Here is a 19512-nt window from a genome sequence, read left to right as displayed (position 1 = left end):
CCGTGGAAGGTTTGTTTCAATTGCAAGAGTCTAAATTCCTATAAATAACGATAAAACAGTATGGCTGTCAATGGTCCGGGTTAGGATTGAGGCCTTGGGCAACTTGACCCAAAGGCAAACCCATATATGGCATTCATGAATGTATATGAGTATATCTATTCATATGTGTCAATTTATCTCAATCACTTAATCTCTAAAGTCTCAGGGTGGTAGTGGGTCACACTTCAATGGTTCTTCATGATTTTGTGAACTAGTTATTTTAAGATGGGTGTGTAATGACTGAGCTGGGTTCATTCAACTCTACTCCTTTAAATATTACTACAAAAAAAAAAAAACTCTAATCCTTAAAAATAAATTGATATCTAACTTTCGGGTTTAATGGAGTATTTTTTTATTATTCAAAAGAAAAAAGTCTAAGAAATTTATTTGGGGTGTTGCGAGAATCGAACTCGCGACCCCTCGCACCCGAAGCGAGAATCATACCACTAGACCAAACACCCATTGACGTATGTATTTAATCAGTTTTCCATTAAATCGATTAATACGTAAACTTTCCAATCACTAAGATATAACACTTTACAATTAGTCATAAAATACATGAGTTTTACAACCATTCAACCTCTCAGTGAAATTCACATCTGTGCCCTACAAGCGCCTCACAGCACATCCCAACCATGTATTGGGAACATCTCCCGATAATAAGTACAGGAAATGTTCCCAATGCACGCTGAGATGTGCATATAGGGCACAGATGTCAGTTCCTCTATGTGTGGGTCCTATGTATTTTATCATTGGTGTGGAGCATTGGCATTGATCCCACGAAGTTGGATTAGCTGAACGCTATGACTATTCAGCAGGCTGTGGAACCAATGATGTGGTTCTATGTTAATAATAAATTCATGAACCTCACTGTCAAAAGTGCAGGCCTCATTCATTTAAATTCTGGCGTAAAACCTTATCATTGGTTCCACAGCCTGCTGAACAGCCATCACATTCAGCCAAACCTTGCTCTGATCCCACATCCTGCTGGTACACAGGTAAAGGATTCAGCTAATCCAAATTCGTTTTATCAGTAATTCCGTCTTCATGCAGGTAGAGTATAACTACAAACCAGGAAGCTGAAGTGAAGAAGTAGTCCCAAATCCCAATCATGGAAGATGGAACCCATCTTAACTTCGTTAAAACAATATGAAAAAGCAGTATTCGTTCTGTTTATAAACAGCAGTAGATGAGTAGACAGCTAAAGGAAAGAAGAATGAAAATAGATAGAGAAAACCAAAAACCAAATAAGAACAAAGCAAAGAGTAAGACAGGTCGTGTGATTGAAAAAGAGAAGCTATTCTGTACACTCAAATAGTTGTTGTAATTGCTTCTACTGCAAGCTCCTCCAGTGCTGCCATCAGATGTGATCTAACAGGTGAGACAAAATTGGGCAAGTATTTCATATAAATTAATTCTTGGGAATATCCCATGTCTTAATTCGGGTCATTCAATAGTTGACATTAGCAATTGGCTCACAAAAGTGCGCCAGAACTTGCACTCCTATACTCGCTGCGCCAATGCAAATGAAATTGCACTGCAATTCTGCAAACAAACGAAGCTATCTGTCAAGTAAAATGAAACTGGTTGTCTGAACGGTCCTGGATTGTACAGTCCGACCATTCGGGTCAACGGCAGTTCAAAAACACTGATTTGGACTATAAAACCCCGCACAAACAAGATCGTATCCATGACCATGAGGTGAGACCTTGACGCTTCTCGATTGAAAGTGAAACTGAGAAGCCATTCGTTTGCACAGACCCACATCAATATGAACTATGAACTATGTCGAGAATTTTTCTGTTACTTCAGTTGTGTGACAACGGTGTTTATTTAGGGATGGGCCCTGGGGTATATGCAAACATATCAGCCGGGCATCAGCAAGAAAGAATATTATTGGTACATCAATTTTGATTATACCAAGGTTTTAAAAACCGACCCAGAACCGGAACTGTGGCCCCTGGTTTCTGGGTCAACAGTTCAAACATAGATAACCCATTCCAATGAAAAAAAACATAAAAAATAATTAAAATAAAAAGTCTACAACCATTAAACGAGTCAACAATTTGACATGTCACTGACCAATTTAACAGTTTTTGGCCAGGAACCAGGTTTGAGGTAAAACAGAATTTTGAGATAAAACAGAACCGGTTGCCTGGATAATTCCCAGACCGAACAACCCAACCAATGTTCAAAGTATCGACACAGGGCATATCGGCCTGTATTGATACTTTTTTTAGGTTTTATTTATTTATTTTTTTCAAAACCAGTTCAGAGGGGTTGATTTAAAGCCCAACTACCCTCTGAACTATAGTCTGACCCGATACAACCCCTGGAGGGGTGGCATATCAGAAAGCCATTGGCACAACATGCATAAACTGGTATGTATCAATACTTTTAACCTTGAGTCCGACCATCCGGGTCAACGGAGGTTCGAAAACATTGATTCATACAACTACAAGTAATGCCCTCGAGCTTCTACGAAATGTCACGTTTATGGCTTATAGCACTGAAGAGATGACTTGAAGTGAATCACCCATTCTATTAGAACACATAACTTTCTACCAAAAAAAAAAAAAGAAAACGTTACTTTAATGTCAAATGAATGGATCGATTTTGTAAACGTATTTATAGTGATGCAGTCGCACGTTCAAGCCCACATTCTAAGAGTCATATCCTGTTCCTTGTCATTCCAATCTGTTCTCCCGTTTCAATCTACTGTTGCCAACTTCTCTTCATCTACTTCAAAAGCCTTCCTTGCTTGTTTCAGTTCCTCATTCATAGACAATAATTCTGTACAACGGTGAAGTTTTGGAAAATCCTGTGCGGTTGTACAGTTAGATGATGTTAGTTTGCTGTATTACAGAACTCACAAAAAAGCCAACTTGAACACCGGACCTGAATCAGCCTAAACCCCAACTTGTTTTCAAAGGAACTAAAGTTTTCTAAGGGTACCTGGTACTTCATGCAGTCAAATTGTGTAAAAAAAGGAATTGGTTGAGGTCTTATTTTCATATACTCGAGAGGTGGTTATGAGGATCCATAATATTGAACTTGGATGAGACATAATATCTACCATTTACCATACAAGATCTATCCACATATAGTCTCAATTGCACAAGCTACAGAATGGTGTAATGTGAAAGCAGTGTCTGCAGAAGATACCTTGCGAATTAGAAATAGGAAATCCTCTGTCAGAAGCTTCCCCCTCTTAGATGCAATATCTTGGGCTTTATGAACCTACAAAAGTACAGCAGAAGATAATAAGTCATGGATGTTGATCAATCTAATTGTGAGAAGTTCAAAAAAGGCCTGTAAGAAAGAGGAAAGTAGGATAGTGCTTACCAACTCTGTGACATACTCAACAACAATGTCCTCCAGAAGTGTAACAGTTTCAGGAAGTGGCTGTAAAAGTGGCAAAAGCATTTGGTTGCAGAGATGTAACCCAAATAATGTCATTATCTGAACTGAGCAATGTTACACCCAAAATACAACAACATAATTATAATGTAACATTTCAAATAGCATGGTTGCATGCAAGTCATGCAGGTTATATTCGTGTAGTAGGTTGGAATCTGGTTGATTCCCAACTAAGGATTTTGATTATATTATCATTCTACAATTGAAATAAAAATACAGTGGAAAGCTTGCTCAGAATCTATTATGCATCAGACTAGTTTCCATGCTAGTCAATATTTCCTGTTCTCACATCAATGTTCTGATAAATGAACTCTTTTTCTTTAGATGGTTCATATAAACTTAATAAAGAAAAAGAAATTCATTTATGCTATTCCTTGATTCATCAGCTTATATTATGTCATTGTTTCACAGCTATGAATATTTACGTAATTTTTTTCTTAACATTCTTATGACCAATTTACAAGGTGATTTGAACTTATCCCAACAGAACATACTAGAACAAAGAAAGAAGATCAATGAAGTCCAATGTTTTTAAAGGTGTTTGAGGCATACTCTTGGAGGCATATGTATAGGCAAGGGACATTCAAAACACCCTGAGCCCTGAGGCATACACATGCACCTCATGTATGAAGGAAGAAAGAAGAAAACAAAAAGAAAAGAAAAGGAGAAGTTCTCTTCCTCCCTCTTATTCCTCCTCTTAAGGAGATTTACGCCTCTTGCGTTCTGAACTATGCCCCATGCCTCTGGGTGGTGGAATGCCTATTGTCATGCCTCCGCATTTTAAAACATTGGTGAAGTCACAGCATTGACTGCACAATGCCTAGGGTATCACCTAAATATTTTTGTAACCGCATTGCATATGCAATGCCTAGGCAGGTGATGCACTTAGGGCATCGCATGGGAACAATAAGGTAACATATGGAATGAAGGCCATAGCCCATAATCAGTCTAGGTGATTATAACATGCTTTCTTTTATGTTTACCTTTTATTTTTGTCAACTTGTTATTACACCTTTGAGATACTTATTTACCACATTAAGGTAATTTTATTGAATTGTTCTATACACACACACACACACACACACACACACACACACACACACACACACACGAGGGGGAAACAAAAGTTGGGAGTCAAAGATGAGAAAGAAAGAGAAAAAAAAGGAAAAGAGAAACAAATAGAATCAAGGGACTAAAGGCTTTTCTACGAAGGAAGAAATAGAGCATAAGGAAAGAGAACCAGGAGTGACACCCCCCCCAACAAACTGGGACCAAGAACCATGTAAATTACATAATATAGTAAAGTGCTTCGGGACTCCTTTTATGTACTTCATTTGATGCACTAGTAATTAGTACTCCGTTTTTGCATAAACATGAGATTCTAGTTCATTGCCCAAATTCATCCAGTTATTAGGTTTTCTTATCTTTTATAACAAGTCTTACCTAACCTAGGAAGTCCAAAATGCATATAAATTGCCCACTTTCCTTGGCCACACTGGAAAAATAATAAAGGGGACATTTTGGAAGCCAAAGAAAATATTGAAAGAAGAAAACCTTTCTCTGCAAGGAAATTGGGGCATAAGAGTAATTCGATTCAGAAAGGCCTGATTGTACAGAAACAGAATGGGCTCTTTTGGGTGTTAGTATGGCAAACTCAAACAACAATGAAAAAAAAACTACAACAAAGTGATGAAATTAGCAGTTACCAAACTCCAACTAAAACAAAGCCTCTTGCACTTTTTTTGTTAGCTTAGTGGTTCCTATAAAGTTCTTTGAATGACCCTGAAAATTTTCCCACTTGAGCAAAATATATTCATTGAGTAGTTTTACATAACATGCCTAATTCCTAAATTAAATACGAAGGAAAAGTGAACAGAAATTGGGAAGAAGATAGTGTCCACTTTGAGGGAGATGTCCTAATTTGCCTCTTGGAGGGGCAAAATCCTCTCTCAGAAAGCTGCACACAAATCAATCCTTAATATATTGATCACTTAAAAGATGAATATATAGACCAGTTATGATGCTAACTCAAATGACTGCTTATCTAGACAACTTAGAAGTAATAATCAACTAACCACAAGCTTCATCATCATCATCTAAGATTTGTCCCAACTATATGAGTTGGTTTCAAAAATCCTGTTTCACCATTCTGTTCTGTTCAGTGCCCTATCCATTTTAAGTTATAGGTGCTCAATCATTTCTTATTACTTACAGCCAAGTCCTTTTTGGTCTTCCCCTGGCACATCTAGTCCCTTCAACTTGTAACTAACCACAAACCATTAAAGAAATTTGAAATAGAAAAGTAACTACTAGACAGGTGACATTCAACTTTTAGTTCATTGAAAATTTCTAAACTTTGTTGCATTGGAACAAGCTCCAGTTCTCTGCAGAATCTAAAATAGGCTTCAAGTGACAGGCCCAACTCTTGAGATGCCTATGCAAGGCCACAACAAACAAATCTAAGTGAGCCACCTATTAGATCTTCTATTGAACAACACCCATAACAGGGGAGAATTTGGATATGAGGTCACTCAATTGAATGCCATGAAACATCCAGAAGCCATTTGACAAAATGTAAAGATTAAATTGATGAATAAGAGCTTTCTCGAAGACAATTACGGTAAAATGTCCAATAATGTGTAACTGCTAAGCTATTGTAAAACCAATGCCCAAACACTACTACTTAGTACTTGCCATCAGATTAGCAAAGGCTAACTGCAACTAATAAAAAATTTGCAACATAGTAAGGTACGTACATTGGGGTCGTCTCCAAAACCATACATCATGTGTTGCACTGTAACAAAGTCATCAACAGAAAAGACAGGCATATACCAGTCATAGTCAGTACTTAAAATAACAGCTATTTTACATCTTAAACAAGCATTCGTGCGTATATCAAAAGCAATTGCTTACGATCTTTCTGAAAGACGCCTCGCTTGCGCTTGAACGATGTCTCAGATGGTTGGGAATGGGAGGATCCAACTTTGGTCTTGGAAGCGGGTCCGGCAGAAGAATTATGCATCTCCGATTCGTGACCTTATCAACCTATCTTTTCAAGAATTATAAAACCCATTAACCAAAAAATCGAATCATAATAGATTCCCACAGGCTATTATCGTAAAAACAACTAGTCGAATGAAATCAAATGAAAGTACAAGGGTTATTTTATTGCTAAAAGAACAACTTAAGAGTAATTCTTCTCATCTTCCTGCTAAGCATAGAAAAATCTGTTATTTTTTTTTCGATTACTTTCAATTAAAAAAAATTTCTCCTCTAGTCCAATTTAAAACCAAGCCTCTCTACTCGAGAATCCTAAATAGGGAAAAAAGAATGCGAGCAGCCTACACCCACTCTCAGTTTCGAGTCAACTACCGCCCGAGTGAGAGCTGCCAGGAATGAGAGTTGCCGGAGATATAGGCTGCGGACATGTCACGGTTTATGCGGCTTCAGGGCGTGGTGGACTCCCTCCTCAAGAGGATAAGTATAAAAGAAGAGGGAGTGATTGATTCCCCATTCAAAATAGGAAATAAAGGAGGGGGAGAATAAAGGTATGAAAAATAAACACCTGGAGCTACCGTCGATGTCACCGTCGCTGCCGACTTTGTTGTAATCGCCGGAAACTGCACGCTCCTCCTCCTTTATTCCTACTCCGCTTCTTCTTCTTCTTCTTCTTCTTCAGCGTATTCTTCTCCTTTTCCTTTTCTGATATCTGGAATCCTCCTAAACAAGAAGTTTTGGTTTGGGTTTGGGGTCTTAGCGGACAGTGTGCTGCTCAACACCGTCGTTATTGTGTAGACTCGCAGAAATACCAATCATCGGTCGTAGTTAAAAACATTGGGCACGTCATCAGATAGAAAAAAAATGTCGGTTTGAATTTCGACAGACATCTATAAAGTTTTCCCTGCATGACACGTTAAACTATGTTTGGTTTGTGGGATAAGGATGGAAAAAAGGGGAATATTCTAATTTTGTTTGTTTGCTTTGGGGAAAATAGGATAATGAGATGGAAAAAGGGTGGGACGCGATCCTAAAATAAGAACGTGGGGTCGCACCCAGCGGTGAGCATTATTTGGTTAAAATAAAAAAATCAAATAAAAAATTTCGATTTTGATTTATTCAGTTCGATTTTTTTGATTTTTCGTTAAATCAGTTTGACTAATTCGATTTTTGGCTAATCCGGTTTTCGGTTTTAAAATTAGAAATTTAATTAACCGAATTAATAAAATTTTCTATTATTATATGTAATATATAATATATAAGATATAGTATATAATATGTAACAAATAATATATTATGTATTATATATTTATATATTAATATATAATATAATAAAATTTGATTTCATAATATATATTTTATAATATATAATATATATTATATGTTATAATATATATATATATATATATATATAATAAAATATATATTATTAAAATTCGATTTTAACCAAAATAATTGAAAACCATTCGATTCAGTTATTTTGATTTTTCTATAATTTGGTTTTGATTTCGGTTTTTAAAATTTTGATTTATTCGATTCAGTTTTTAACGGAATAAACCGAATGCACACCCCTCTAGAACCAAATCAATGCGACCCCATTGAGAAAGGAAAAATCGAAAACGTATTTGAGAAAAATTATTCAGAGAGGAAACTCCTTCATCCTTCCCCGTCTACCTCCAGACATTCCAAGAGTCATATTCTCCGGCCACTTTTTCGGTGTCTTTGAACGACGATAAGACTGCATTCAAGATCTACTCGTATTAAGGATTCTATCTCTAGCTTTTTTTTTTTTGAAGAAAGATATTCCCTATCCATATATAAGAATCCTACACACTCTCTCCATTTCCCACTTCAAGCTCTCGTCCTCTGCTCTATCCTGGTTTTTGCTAGTTACCTAAATTCCTCCAAAACGAACTGCATTTTATCGAAGCTCTTCTTCTTCTCTAGCTTTTACCTTTTTTATGTATTTTATACTTTGCTTTTCGAGTAATTTATTGGAGTTGAGATGGCTGCCTTGAATGATCTCTCTTTGCCCTTCTAGGCTTTTATATAGACCAAATCGAAGAAGACCTCCATGCATTCAAGACCAAATCGAAGTAAATTTCCAAGTTTTGTTTTTATTTATTTGTTTTTTTTTTTTTTCTGTTCGCCAATCTTGTGAACCATGCATTCAAGATTCTTTCTTCTATGACTAGAGATTTCTTTTAGTGAAGATAGTAGTGGGTCAGTGGGCTTTTAAATGAGAAAAAACAAATTAACACTAACGAATTATCTACTACTGTTAGTGATTCTGACTTATGTCAGATTCTTTCTCTCTTTGTTAAATCTAGCTTGTTGTTTCATACATACATTGTTTTTAAAACCGAACCAGACCGACCGGATGGTAGGACGGGAAAAACCAGAAACCGGTCACCTGATCGGTTTCATTTTCCTCCAAAACTGCTTTTTCTCCCAAAACCGTTAATTTTGATCAGCAAACTGTTGAACCGGCTAATTAATCGTTCGAACGGTTTTGACCGTTTTCTAATTTTTTAATTTTTGTCAGAACGGGCTGGCTGTTCGGGTTGAACGGTTGGACCGTTCGAACCGGTAACCGGACCCCTGACTGATTCGGTCACCAGTTCGTTTTTAAAAACCACGGTTTCATACAATCCATTTATAGTTGCTTGTGGTTTTAGATGGGCATTCTCTTGACCATTGTCTTTTTTCATTATAGATTTTTGAGAAGAACCCAACCACGATCAAGAACTATGCATCCAGGTCATCAAGACAATCACCATTCCGGCTACAAGAGAGTCCACAATGCCAAGATCAAGTTCCCCTTGGTGTTCAAGAAGGACAGGTCTCCAACCAGGAAGCTTAGTTGAACCCTTGGTGTTCAAGGCGTCAAGGCCCAACTTGTTTATGTAATTCCTATCCATGATTATATCTTCAGAAATTGAATAGATGAATTGAGTGATCTGGAGATATTTAGATTAGGATGAAATTTTGTTATTGTTGAGAGAGACCTTTCCTTTGTTTCCTTCTTATATCAGTTATGTTTTATCTCTGATGTTTTGAAGTTGGATGATAGAGAAGCAACTTGTAGGCTTCGACATATTTGAAAATTGCAAGTTTAATGGCATGCAATTTTGCTTTTGAATTTTTTGATTATTTTAGTTTGAGAGGAGGAACCACAATCTATTGTGAAGTATATAAACACCACCCCACCGGGTGACACGCACCCAAAACACAAAGCATGGATGGTGTGTGTATATCTTAATTTTTAAAAAATCAATTTAATTGTTGTTAATATTTATAAATATATAAATTTTAATATTTGCTTTTAACATTTATTATAAAGCATTAACCAATAAAAAGAAAAATTAAAATTTAAAACTAGCCTAATTATAATAATTAATTGAAGCATGGACTTTTGGTAGATTTTTTAATGCCTCAAAACTTGGACCCTTGGTTAGGATCTCCTGGCTTTTATATTTAGTTTCTCTGTATCAAATGTGTGGTGACTGGTGAGTTAATGATATGAGTTTGAAAGAGGAGAGATTAATGGCTTAAATCATCCCGACATTACAGTACAGTATCTTGTCGATTGGTTGCAAAAAAGGACTGCTACCTGTTGTTGCATGGGGCCATGATTTTGCCATATGAAATTCAAATGACGTGGGCCCATCATTGGTCTGTATCAAATGTGATGGTTACAATCAACATATTCTAAAAATATATATAAATTGGATTATATCAACTAGTTTAGCTGTTTGGCCCTTAATTCACTTCATTAGTTCATCATACAAAATACATCAGTATAATTGTCATAATTTGGTTAGGGAAACAAATATGGGAAAATGAATTTTTCCACTATTTTCCCTTGCACAACCAAATAGAGGAAAATAAAATTTTTACACTTTTCCATCTCATCCCACCCAAACTTTCCCACAAACCAGACGGAGCCTTACTTAATATGGACTCCATGCAACCAACCATGGGTCCTAGAAATACATGAAAGGAGACAAAAGACAACTCTCTAGAATTTAGGGCTTGTTTGGTTTAGAGGAACAGGTGGTCTGGAATAAGAAATTGTTTGTATGGGTAGAATTCGCATCCCATTCCTGCTTTCTGTAAGAATGCATCCACATTTGAGGAAATGGTCCCTCTCCTTCCCAATAAAATCCCATTTCAGCTGATTCCAATTCTCATTTTGATAAAGCAAAAGAAAAAAAAATCATTCTCATTTTTGTCTGAACCAACTGGGAATCTGATTCCAATTCCACATATTTTGATTTCAATCACGATGTCAAAGGTGGTATGTGATCTTCAATCTCTCCTCCAAACCAATCTTGTGGTAGTAAAAAATTACCATGGTTCAAAGTATTGATACACCTTTTTGTATTGATAGAGGTGAATCGGTACTTTAACTAATACATATTTTATTTTATTTTTCAAAATTTAGTTTTAAGTATAATTATATTTATACTAATAAATATAAAAAGCATTTTATAAAAATACTTGTTGTAAACAGGTGTATTGGGGCCCAAAGATCTGATACGATACGCTCGATACACAGTGTATCCTATCAATACTTTGAACCTTAAAATTCCAAAGTATCGTGCATTTCCTCCTTCGACCATTGATGATAAGCATAAAACATGCTTTGATGCCATTAAGTTTCCCTTCCATGTTTTTTGTAACACAACCAGAGAGTTTCCCTATTAACTTCTTTGCTCTTTTTTTTTCCTAGGGTCATTTATTAACACACCCCTATAGTTTCACGAATTTACTTAAATCTATCTTATGGTTTGTCTTTTACTAAAACACCCCTTATAGTTTACAATCGATTTACTTAATCGACCTTCCATTAGATGACAATGGAAAATGACAGTTTTGACACTAATGTCCATTTGAATAAATTCAATCAAAAGAAAATAAAAATGAAAATACCATTTTTTCTTAAAAAAACACGAGCAATGACTCTTTTTAGTTCTATTTGCTCATTTTTTTTCTTTCAATAGGAAGAAGTGTTAAGGGGTACTTTTGGAGTAAACGATCATGAACTCATGCCCTTGAACATTTTCTACTTAGATTAGGTGATCATGTTACTATTTTCAAATGGCAAAACAAATACTTCTTAATGAAAGGTCATTAATTAAATAAATTGTAAACTATAGGGGTGTTTTAGTAAAATAAAAATTATAGGATAGGTTTACCTAAATCCATGAAATTATAGTATAATCCTTTTCTCTATCCATCCCACTGGAATCAATACCAATTCCATTCCCATAAACAACTTTGAATGTAAGAAAATCATATCTTGGTGTATAAAGTTTTTGATCTGTTTGCGGCAGCAGCCCTACCCCAATAGTTTTATGGGTAAATTTCTTAAACTACCCTTATGGTTTAGCTAATTGACTAAGTGTACCTTTACTGTTTGAAAATTGACTAACGTTAGCCCTATTGTTTTTGACAATCGATTAATACTTCCCTTACCATTAGCGCTCCTTAATATTCCGTTAACAAAAAGACAAAAAATGCTATTTTACCCTTTATTCTTCTTCAAAATTTCAAAATAAAACAGGGAAAAGGGGAGAGAGAGAGAGAGAGAGTACACGTCCAGATATCACCTTCTTCAACGAGTCTGATCTTTGATGATGGTGGATCAACTTCCGGCTGCCATTAAATTCTGGATGGAACTGGCATTGGCATGGAGGGCAGCAACAGTTTCCCTCCACCGATTATCTCTCTAGTGATCTCCTATCTCTCTATCTCTCTCTCCCCTTTTCTCTTTTCTTCTCCTTCTTTCCACCTTCCTACCGTTTCCACCACCTTTATTGGTGGTTCTCTTTCCTTCAATCTCTTGGTCATTTCCCTCTCTTCCTCTTAATTCATAGGAAGCAAAATTAATTATCTGATCATTGATTCAAGTCACCCATTAAATCACAAAACAACAGCTTCCCAAGAAAAATATTCTTAGAACAATAGATGATGCTCAAATTAGACATCAAAACAACTTCATCTGACCATTGACTTAGGACACCAATTAAATCACAAAACAACAGCTTCCCAGGAGAAAAAAAAAATAATTTTTGAATGTAAATAGATTGATTGCTTCTAAGAAAGAAAATAAGAGTTAATAGTGTTCCAAAAATTTGGGACACGGAGGTTTTTCAAGCTCCAAAACATGTTGGAGCTAAAGCATCACCACAAACGCTACCGTGCGTCTACCTGCAATGCATCTACGGTGCAGCAAGTGAGAGGTACTGTTGACCACTGACATGCTAAAGCCCTCTATCCTCTGTCTCTGCCCCGACAGATTTCTTTTTCTACCTTTTTTTTTACTTGAAGATGTTAAGAGATTGCGGGAAAATAAAAGATGGATTTGAGAGAATCACCACCATTTTCTTCTTTTTACTGGTTTCTGCCCTCTGCTTCCGACACGACAAGTAGGTGGTGCTCATTGCTGCCGATGAACTTGACAGTGCTCATTGCTACCGATGTTGGGGTGCTCATTCCTAAAATTTCCAGGTGGGGGATAGGGACAAGACGAGTGATCTTCCACGACGGTGGTTCGACCAGAGCTCTCTATGATCGGTGGAGGGAAATCATTGCTGCCCTCCATGCCAATGCCAGTTCTGTCCAGAATTTAATGGCTGCCAGAAATTGACCCACCAGTATCAGAGATCAGACTTGTTGAAAAAGGCAGTATCCGGACATGTACTCTCTCTTTCTCTCTCTCTCTTTTTCATGTTTTGTTTTGAAAATTTGAAGAAGAATAAAGGGTAAAATAGTTTTTGTCTTTTTGTTAACGGAATATTAAGGGGCGCATTAGTCTATTTTCAAACGGTAAGGGTAGCATTATTCTATTTTCAGAAATAGAATAAAGGGTAAAACAAGTATTAGTCAATTGTCAGAAATAGTAGGGGTAGCATTAGTCTATTTTCAAACGGTAAGGGTACACTTAGTCAATTAGCTAAACCATAAGGATAGTTTAAGAAATTTACCCTAGTTTTATTGATGTTCCATCAATACCCCATATATGCAATGCATATTTAAATTGCCAATGTGACAAATATATATATAACATCAATGGACAATAAAATTGAGTAGGGGCTGTGTGAATGCATAGGTTGTGGAGATGCAAGTTAGTAGGGGTGAGAATGGGTTGGTTTAGTTTGGCTCCATGGTAATGAAAGAATGGTAGGATCCATCTAATGGATGCCAGAAGGATTGCGGAATGGGTGGGTGAATTTCAAAAATTTTCCTACCTTCTCTCAACTGTAAATCGTATTTACTAAATTTAGAATACAATATTCAAGGATCCTACTTGAACCATAATCGAACCAGATCTGAACCAAAAGGGAAGGGAAAAAATATACCTGATCCAGAGAAGCAGTATCTCCCAAAGTTGGTGTTCACACCCAAAGAGGACACCAAGATCCGCTTCTACTGAAGATAACACAACTGTATGTGGAACGGAACCAGCAGAGTGCGTCCTACACACTGGATCATTCTCAAGAATCCTTTGGAAACTCTGAGCACCAAATCTTTTTCAGTCTTTTCTGCAAGTCTGATGTCAAGAATTGATTTCTTGATTTCTTTCTTTTGGAAAGATCGAATCTTGCTAGAAGGAATGGCGGCGGCTGGAGAAGAACTCTTGGGATGAAGATGGCTGAATTGCTTCTCTTCTCTCTGGAGTGTGTATGAGATATAATCTCAGTTCATAGGATGCTTTCTTGCTTACAACCCTTGGTTCGAAATCTGATTTTTGATCTCTCTTAGGGTTTTTCCTATTTTCTTCTTGATTAAGGAACCTCATAATTAGGAGTTATCCCAATCCAAATCAGTATTTGGATAGGGGATGATCTTAATCCTATCTCCAGATTAAGTTAGCTTACTCCTAATCTTATCAGGAGGTTACTAGATTCAAATCTGATTTGAATTTGGTCTCCCAGAGTGGATAAGGTTAAAGGCTCAATCATTTTCTAACTTTAATCCCAGATACGCCCCATAGATGGGTGATCATATCAGCCCAGCTCGAAATGTGTTTTTGACCTATTAAGTGTTTAGTGCTTAACTAGTTTCCAATCTGTTGCCCAGTTGGGCTTCTTTGTATGGCGTGGGACCCAAGCATTGATTTACACACCAGCCACATGGGTTCGACCCAACCTTTATTACAAGGCCCAGCCGAATTCACTGAAAGGCTCAGTGAACCCCTGAGCCCATCACATGAACCCTATGGGCCCAACACTTACATTAAGTGGTCACTGGGTTAAGTAATCTTATAAAAACCCAAGGACTGTGGGCAGGTGCAAGATTAGCCCATCAGGTACTATCCTAAATGGTCTTACACTTAACCTCTCAGCCCTTAATGATCGAGCACTGCCCGACAAGAGATGACCTCTCCCTCGGCTGCAAGGAATAGTGCCGCACTCTCCACTAACATGGATCCCAGGAATTAAAACCATTTGCAAACATTTTGAAACCGTACAAATATATATATATATGTATATTAATTTTGCAAAACAAAATTCCAACGATTGAAATCAACTGCTGGCAGTTTGGTTTCCATCAGAGAGATGCATTCCCGATCATTACCTTTGTCCGACAAAGGGGCTGATCCTGTCACTATGATCACCCACTCAGATGAATTCTCAGATTGTCCCAACATACACATGTTTTGATCCCTGCTAAGGATCTCACTAATTGGCATATCAAAGACAACCCGATCCGACACCTAGTGAAGTGTCATAATCGAGTCTAGGGGTCAGGTGTAACTTTCCAGTTTTGCCCATCTGTCTCCAAGGTTCAGGGTAGTACTAGAAATCTGGTCCGGTTCAAGGATTCGAGTAATCCCATACTGCATGTGCCTTGGGTCTTACCCTGGTGGCCGAGATAGGCCATCCTAATACTTGGTGGCACACCAGTATTAGCCTTGGTAGGATAAATCTCCCCAGACTTATCCAATGGTTGTGAACATTTAAAACTAACACGAGTCTCTATAAGTGTCCAGTTTTAGGGTTTTACATAGAATTATACCAAACAACATGAATCAAACATGCACTTTATTTATTTACACTAAATATCAAAAGTACATCAAATCAGATTGAAGCTAAGGGCATACAAAATTGTCTAACAGGTAAAACTTAGAACTTACCTTGTGAAGGTCGGTTCGAGGGTCAGTTCTAGCCTTGGTGGTTCTGGGGTCAGTTCTAGGGTCTACCCATGAAACTTGTTCTTTCTTTATAACTTCCCTAGAACCGGCCCTAGAACCACCAAGGCAAGAACTGACCCTTGAACCGACTTTCACAAGGTAGGTTCTAGGTTCTACCATGGAACCGACCCTCTAACCAAATTTTACAAGATAAATTCCAGGCAGGGGCAGAGCTAGGGAGGACCTAGGGGGGCCCTATGGTTACTTCCTATGTAAAATTTTCCCTCCCCCACTCTCTACCTCAATGGTTGGCCCCCCCATGGGGTCCATCCATACTTCATTTAGGTTTTGACCCCCCTTATAAAAATTTCCTGGCTCACCCCTATTGCCTAACATCTCCCCAACATATGCATTCACGCGGCCCCTACTCAATTCTATTGTCCATTGATGCCATATATGTAGTCTTTTGTGTTATTCGGTGTTGATTTCATTCGTATTCCGATCGAATAGGTGGAGGTGGGCTACTCCCCGAAAATGGCCCACCCGTAGATTGGTTTGTCGTTGGGGCATGGCGTTCCGAGGAGGGAGCGATCGAATAAAGAAGTGGTGGCCAACAGCTAATAGGGAATTGTGGCCGAATCATCATGTTTAAAAGAGTAGTACACCCATCATTGGCGATGGTAGAGTGGAGATTTTAAATTTTTAACCAGAGGAGAATGTACATATATAAGCACTCGCACAGTCGCACTCAGATCAGACTGAGATCAGTAGACTTGAGTTTGGTCTGGCATGAAAATCGCCGGACATCCCACTTTAAGCTATCTCCCATTTTTTCACAGGCATCGTCAAACATGGACGAGATGTTCTTCAATTTCTCCTCAACCTCTGTCCGGTTTCTCGTCAAGTACCCTTACTACCTCCTCTCTCACCAAAAGAGTAGTCGTTGTAAGTCTTATTTCCATCAATCCAAAAACAGCTTTGCAAGCTTATTTAGAAACTAATTGAAGAACTTTTCCAATCAAGGCCTGGAGAATCCTTCATGCGCATTGCTCAAAATGGGTGTCTCATCAAATAGATATATAGCCATCACGCTCTTAATCATGTACTTGAATTGCAAGAAAACTCTAGACGTTGATAGAATCTTAAAAGAATTTGGAGAGTGATATTGTGGCATGGAACTGCGTGATTTCGGCTCATAACTATATTATATATTGAGAGACTAGAGAATAATACAAGAGACTCTAATTAAGATCGAGTTGGGGGATGAAGCTGGGTCTGAAAACCCTTGATGAGCCTTTTCTTGTTTGCCTTGCTCTGCTATTGGTGGCTATGCTAGCTTCTAAAATTTATATTTCCTCTTTAATTAATTAATCATAGATGGAATTGGACCACGCTAAGCTCGTCGTGGGCTTCATTCAAATTCTTTCTGCCCAAAGAAACTCAAAAAATTTACTACTACACGTACAACTACAGCCACAGAACAAGAATGCACAAATCCTAAGAAAGAAAAAAAAAAAAAAGATCCAAAAAGAACTCTAATTAACATATATATATGGATGACTATCATTGGCGAGACGATATTAAAAGGGCGGTGTAAAGAAGCTGGTTCCAGACATCTGGAACGCCGGGGAGGCACCAGTGGCTGCAATCTTGTATCATCCCTGCTGCTTGTCTGTGGCCCTTGGGCTGCCGGAAAATGGATGGGTGACCATCTTTTCGATAATCCGTCATTCTTGTAACGTTCAAGTAGAACACAGGTGTTCTCATCTCCCTAATCACAGACTCAAGGATGTTCATCATCTGAGGATATGGTGCAAGGTAGGAGCTGTTGGTAATTGGTTGGGTCTCATTCTCACAATTCCCCCCTGAACTCCATTGCCCACCTCTGCATATATTAATTGATTGCCATCACAATTCACAACTTTAGAAAAGATTCAAAATCAGTCCTTTCAGCATTGCTTAATGCTTACTTGATTTGAATTATTTTACCTAAAATGAGAAGCCGAGTATCCCCGAAAGAAGACCCTGGTGCGATCTGAATCGATGTTGCCATCGACCCACCGTGCCCATGTGTGCAATGCCTTTGTATATGCTTCTGCCACGCCAAGTTTGCTGTGGACATGATCGCCTTCCTGAAAGTAATCCTTCCTGAACACAACAATGTATCAGAATGACAGAATCCATTAAAACTTAAGCAGTGTTATATATAAAGAAAATGCATGCGTGCACAGAAGAATTAACAGTTTCTTGTATTAATTGCAGAAATTACCCTCGAGAGGTTTTCTGGTGCGTCCACCAGTGGCCTGTGTTGAAGATGATTATATCGGCATTGAAGTACTTTGAGGAGGATCCGTGGATCAGGTCGAGTCTGAGTGTCTCTTTCCGAGCTCCGGTACTGTCATTAATCTTCCATTCTTGCACCAGGAATGGCGACCGGAAGAACTCGATGGAGCAGTTGTACTCCTACATACAAGAATTCCAAGAAAAACAGATAAATTTGAATATGAGTGAGTGAGTTCTCCTAGTCCTAGGAATCGACGTAAAGCTCCTGGTGGAAAGAAAAGAAAATCAGGTCTGTGACGTTAGTTCCTGCAGGCTAACAACTTACTGTGAATATGAATGAGTAGAATCCTTGGGTCCTGAACTCGTGCCGTCCTGAAACCTCAAAAACTCTGCTTTTGTTCATCACAGACTCTCTTAATGCACAGACGAGCGACTGCCACATGTTGCGATTCAAGGAATCGCCAACGAAAGCAAGCCTTTTCCCTTTCAATATCTCCAGCATTTCTTTCCCGTCCAACCTAAAATTCAACTCATCATCAGAGTAATAACAGAAATGCGTGATATTAGAAACCCTTAAGTTAGAGACATTCTTCCCACCTCGGTATCTGACAATCGTTTGGCTTCCAGCGGTATCTCATGTAACCGGAGTCCAGCCGACCATTCTTGAAGCAGTTAAAGGCGTCGTCGATGAATGGACACGACCCTGGCTGGTAAATCGGGTCCGAATTGTCGAAGACCCACTTACCATCAAAGATGTCGCAAGAGGTCAAATCTCCTGTTATGTGAGTCTCTGTTTTATTGGTTGATTCTTGGCGGGTTCTTTCAACCGCGGCCACGGTAGAGAATGCGCAGCCGTCGGAATTATTCTTTAGTGGGTCGGAGACGAGATGGTTATCTAAGGGAATGAACGAAGAGAAGGAAGAAATGGAAGTGGAGCTGAAGAGTAGCCGAGAAGCAAGCGTTGCAGAGGTCACCGCCGGGGAGTTGTCGGCGAGCGTTGCTGATAAGTAGAAGAACAGAGCAAGGCCAAAGAGCGACCCGATACAGATGTGGGTTCTTGATCTTGAGAGAGGCCATCTGAGGTTTCTTGAGAACTCCACGAGAATGGAGGCGAGGATCTTGAAACATGCCATGGGAGAAGAAACAGAACAGGGGAAGAGAAGCCCGATTTGTTTATCACGAATGATCCTTCTGGTTCTGTTTCTGTCTTGGTTGCGAACTCGCAATTCGAATCTAGAATGTGAGCGAAGATTGTAGGAGGGAAGGGAATGCTCTGCCTCAGCGTCTCCAGGGGAGGAGGGGAGATGAAACTCAAACTCCGGCGGAAGCTCCTATTTCGTTCGTTGCACATGCTAGACCGAACCCATCATTTACTGGTATGAGTCCGGTGCAACTTGGGAATTTGCTAAAATTCGAATGGGCCCGGAGGGGTTTTGGATTTGGGCCTGAATGTTTGGTCTTCTGGCCTTTTGAGTTCCAACTCTCAGTGGGCTGGGCCCCTCAATCTGATCACAACGACAGGATCTAGTAGGCACAAGATATAAGAGCACCGATAAATATTGTGACAACTGTCAAAAATGGGTATTAATAATTTTTTAAGGATAGGCTGGGGGTATTTTAAGGAATAGATA

General features: G+C 38.4%; 2 protein-coding genes and 1 non-coding gene across 4 annotated transcripts; all 3 read right to left on the bottom strand.

Annotated features, from left to right (window-relative positions):
* Positions 1-428: 428 nt before the first annotated feature.
* TRNAP-CGG (transfer RNA proline (anticodon CGG)) lies at positions 429-500 on the bottom strand. The gene has a single exon. It is a non-coding gene; the product is annotated as a tRNA-Pro (tRNA).
* Positions 501-2409: 1909 nt separating this feature from the next.
* LOC104605115 (transcription initiation factor TFIID subunit 13-like) lies at positions 2410-7260 on the bottom strand. Of its 2 annotated transcripts, none has more exons than XM_010269737.2 (6): positions 7025-7260; positions 6373-6504; positions 6216-6253; positions 3385-3444; positions 3205-3279; positions 2410-2860 (listed from the first exon to the last, which is right to left on the bottom strand). In XM_010269737.2, exons 2-6 carry the CDS (start codon positions 6479-6481, stop codon positions 2750-2752), a joined length of 393 nt encoding a protein of 130 aa, XP_010268039.1. In that variant the 5' UTR covers positions 6482-6504; positions 7025-7260; the 3' UTR covers positions 2410-2749. The 2 variants fall into 2 exon arrangements, with proteins under 2 accessions (XP_010268039.1, XP_010268040.1); XM_010269738.3 differs by having other exon boundaries at positions 6373-6508; positions 7025-7165.
* Positions 7261-16992: 9732 nt separating this feature from the next.
* TBL4 (TRICHOME BIREFRINGENCE-LIKE 4) lies at positions 16993-19288 on the bottom strand. The gene is made up of 5 exons (XM_010269736.2): positions 18479-19288; positions 18207-18399; positions 17868-18061; positions 17588-17746; positions 16993-17483 (listed from the first exon to the last, which is right to left on the bottom strand). Exons 1-5 carry the CDS (start codon positions 19012-19014, stop codon positions 17162-17164), a joined length of 1404 nt encoding a protein of 467 aa, XP_010268038.1. The 5' UTR covers positions 19015-19288; the 3' UTR covers positions 16993-17161.
* Between the last annotated feature and the right edge of the window lie 224 nt (positions 19289-19512).

The sequence above is a fragment of the Nelumbo nucifera genome, chromosome 4, assembly GCF_055504915.1.
Source record: "Nelumbo nucifera cultivar China Antique chromosome 4, China Antique-T2T, whole genome shotgun sequence".
NCBI lineage: Eukaryota > Viridiplantae > Streptophyta > Magnoliopsida > Proteales > Nelumbonaceae > Nelumbo > Nelumbo nucifera.
Note: the sequence above shows the minus strand (reverse complement) of the source record. Positions and strands in the feature narration are given on the sequence as shown.

Coding starts and splice junctions, on each gene's coding strand:
- LOC104605115 (XM_010269737.2), bottom strand. CDS start 6,481: ATGCATAATTCTTCTGCCGGACCCGCTTCCAAGACCAAAGTTGGATCC. Junction 6,254..6,372: donor AGGCGTCTTTCAGAAAGATC/GTAAGCAATTGC, acceptor ACTTTGTTACAG/TGCAACACATGATGTATGGT. Junction 2,861..3,204: donor TCCTATTTCTAATTCGCAAG/GTATCTTCTGCA, acceptor ACAACCGCACAG/GATTTTCCAAAACTTCACCG.
- TBL4 (XM_010269736.2), bottom strand. CDS start 19,014: ATGGCATGTTTCAAGATCCTCGCCTCCATTCTCGTGGAGTTCTCAAGA. Junction 18,062..18,206: donor TCTACTCATTCATATTCACA/GTAAGTTGTTAG, acceptor TCTTGTATGTAG/GAGTACAACTGCTCCATCGA. Junction 17,747..17,867: donor CACCAGAAAACCTCTCGAGG/GTAATTTCTGCA, acceptor TGTTGTGTTCAG/GAAGGATTACTTTCAGGAAG.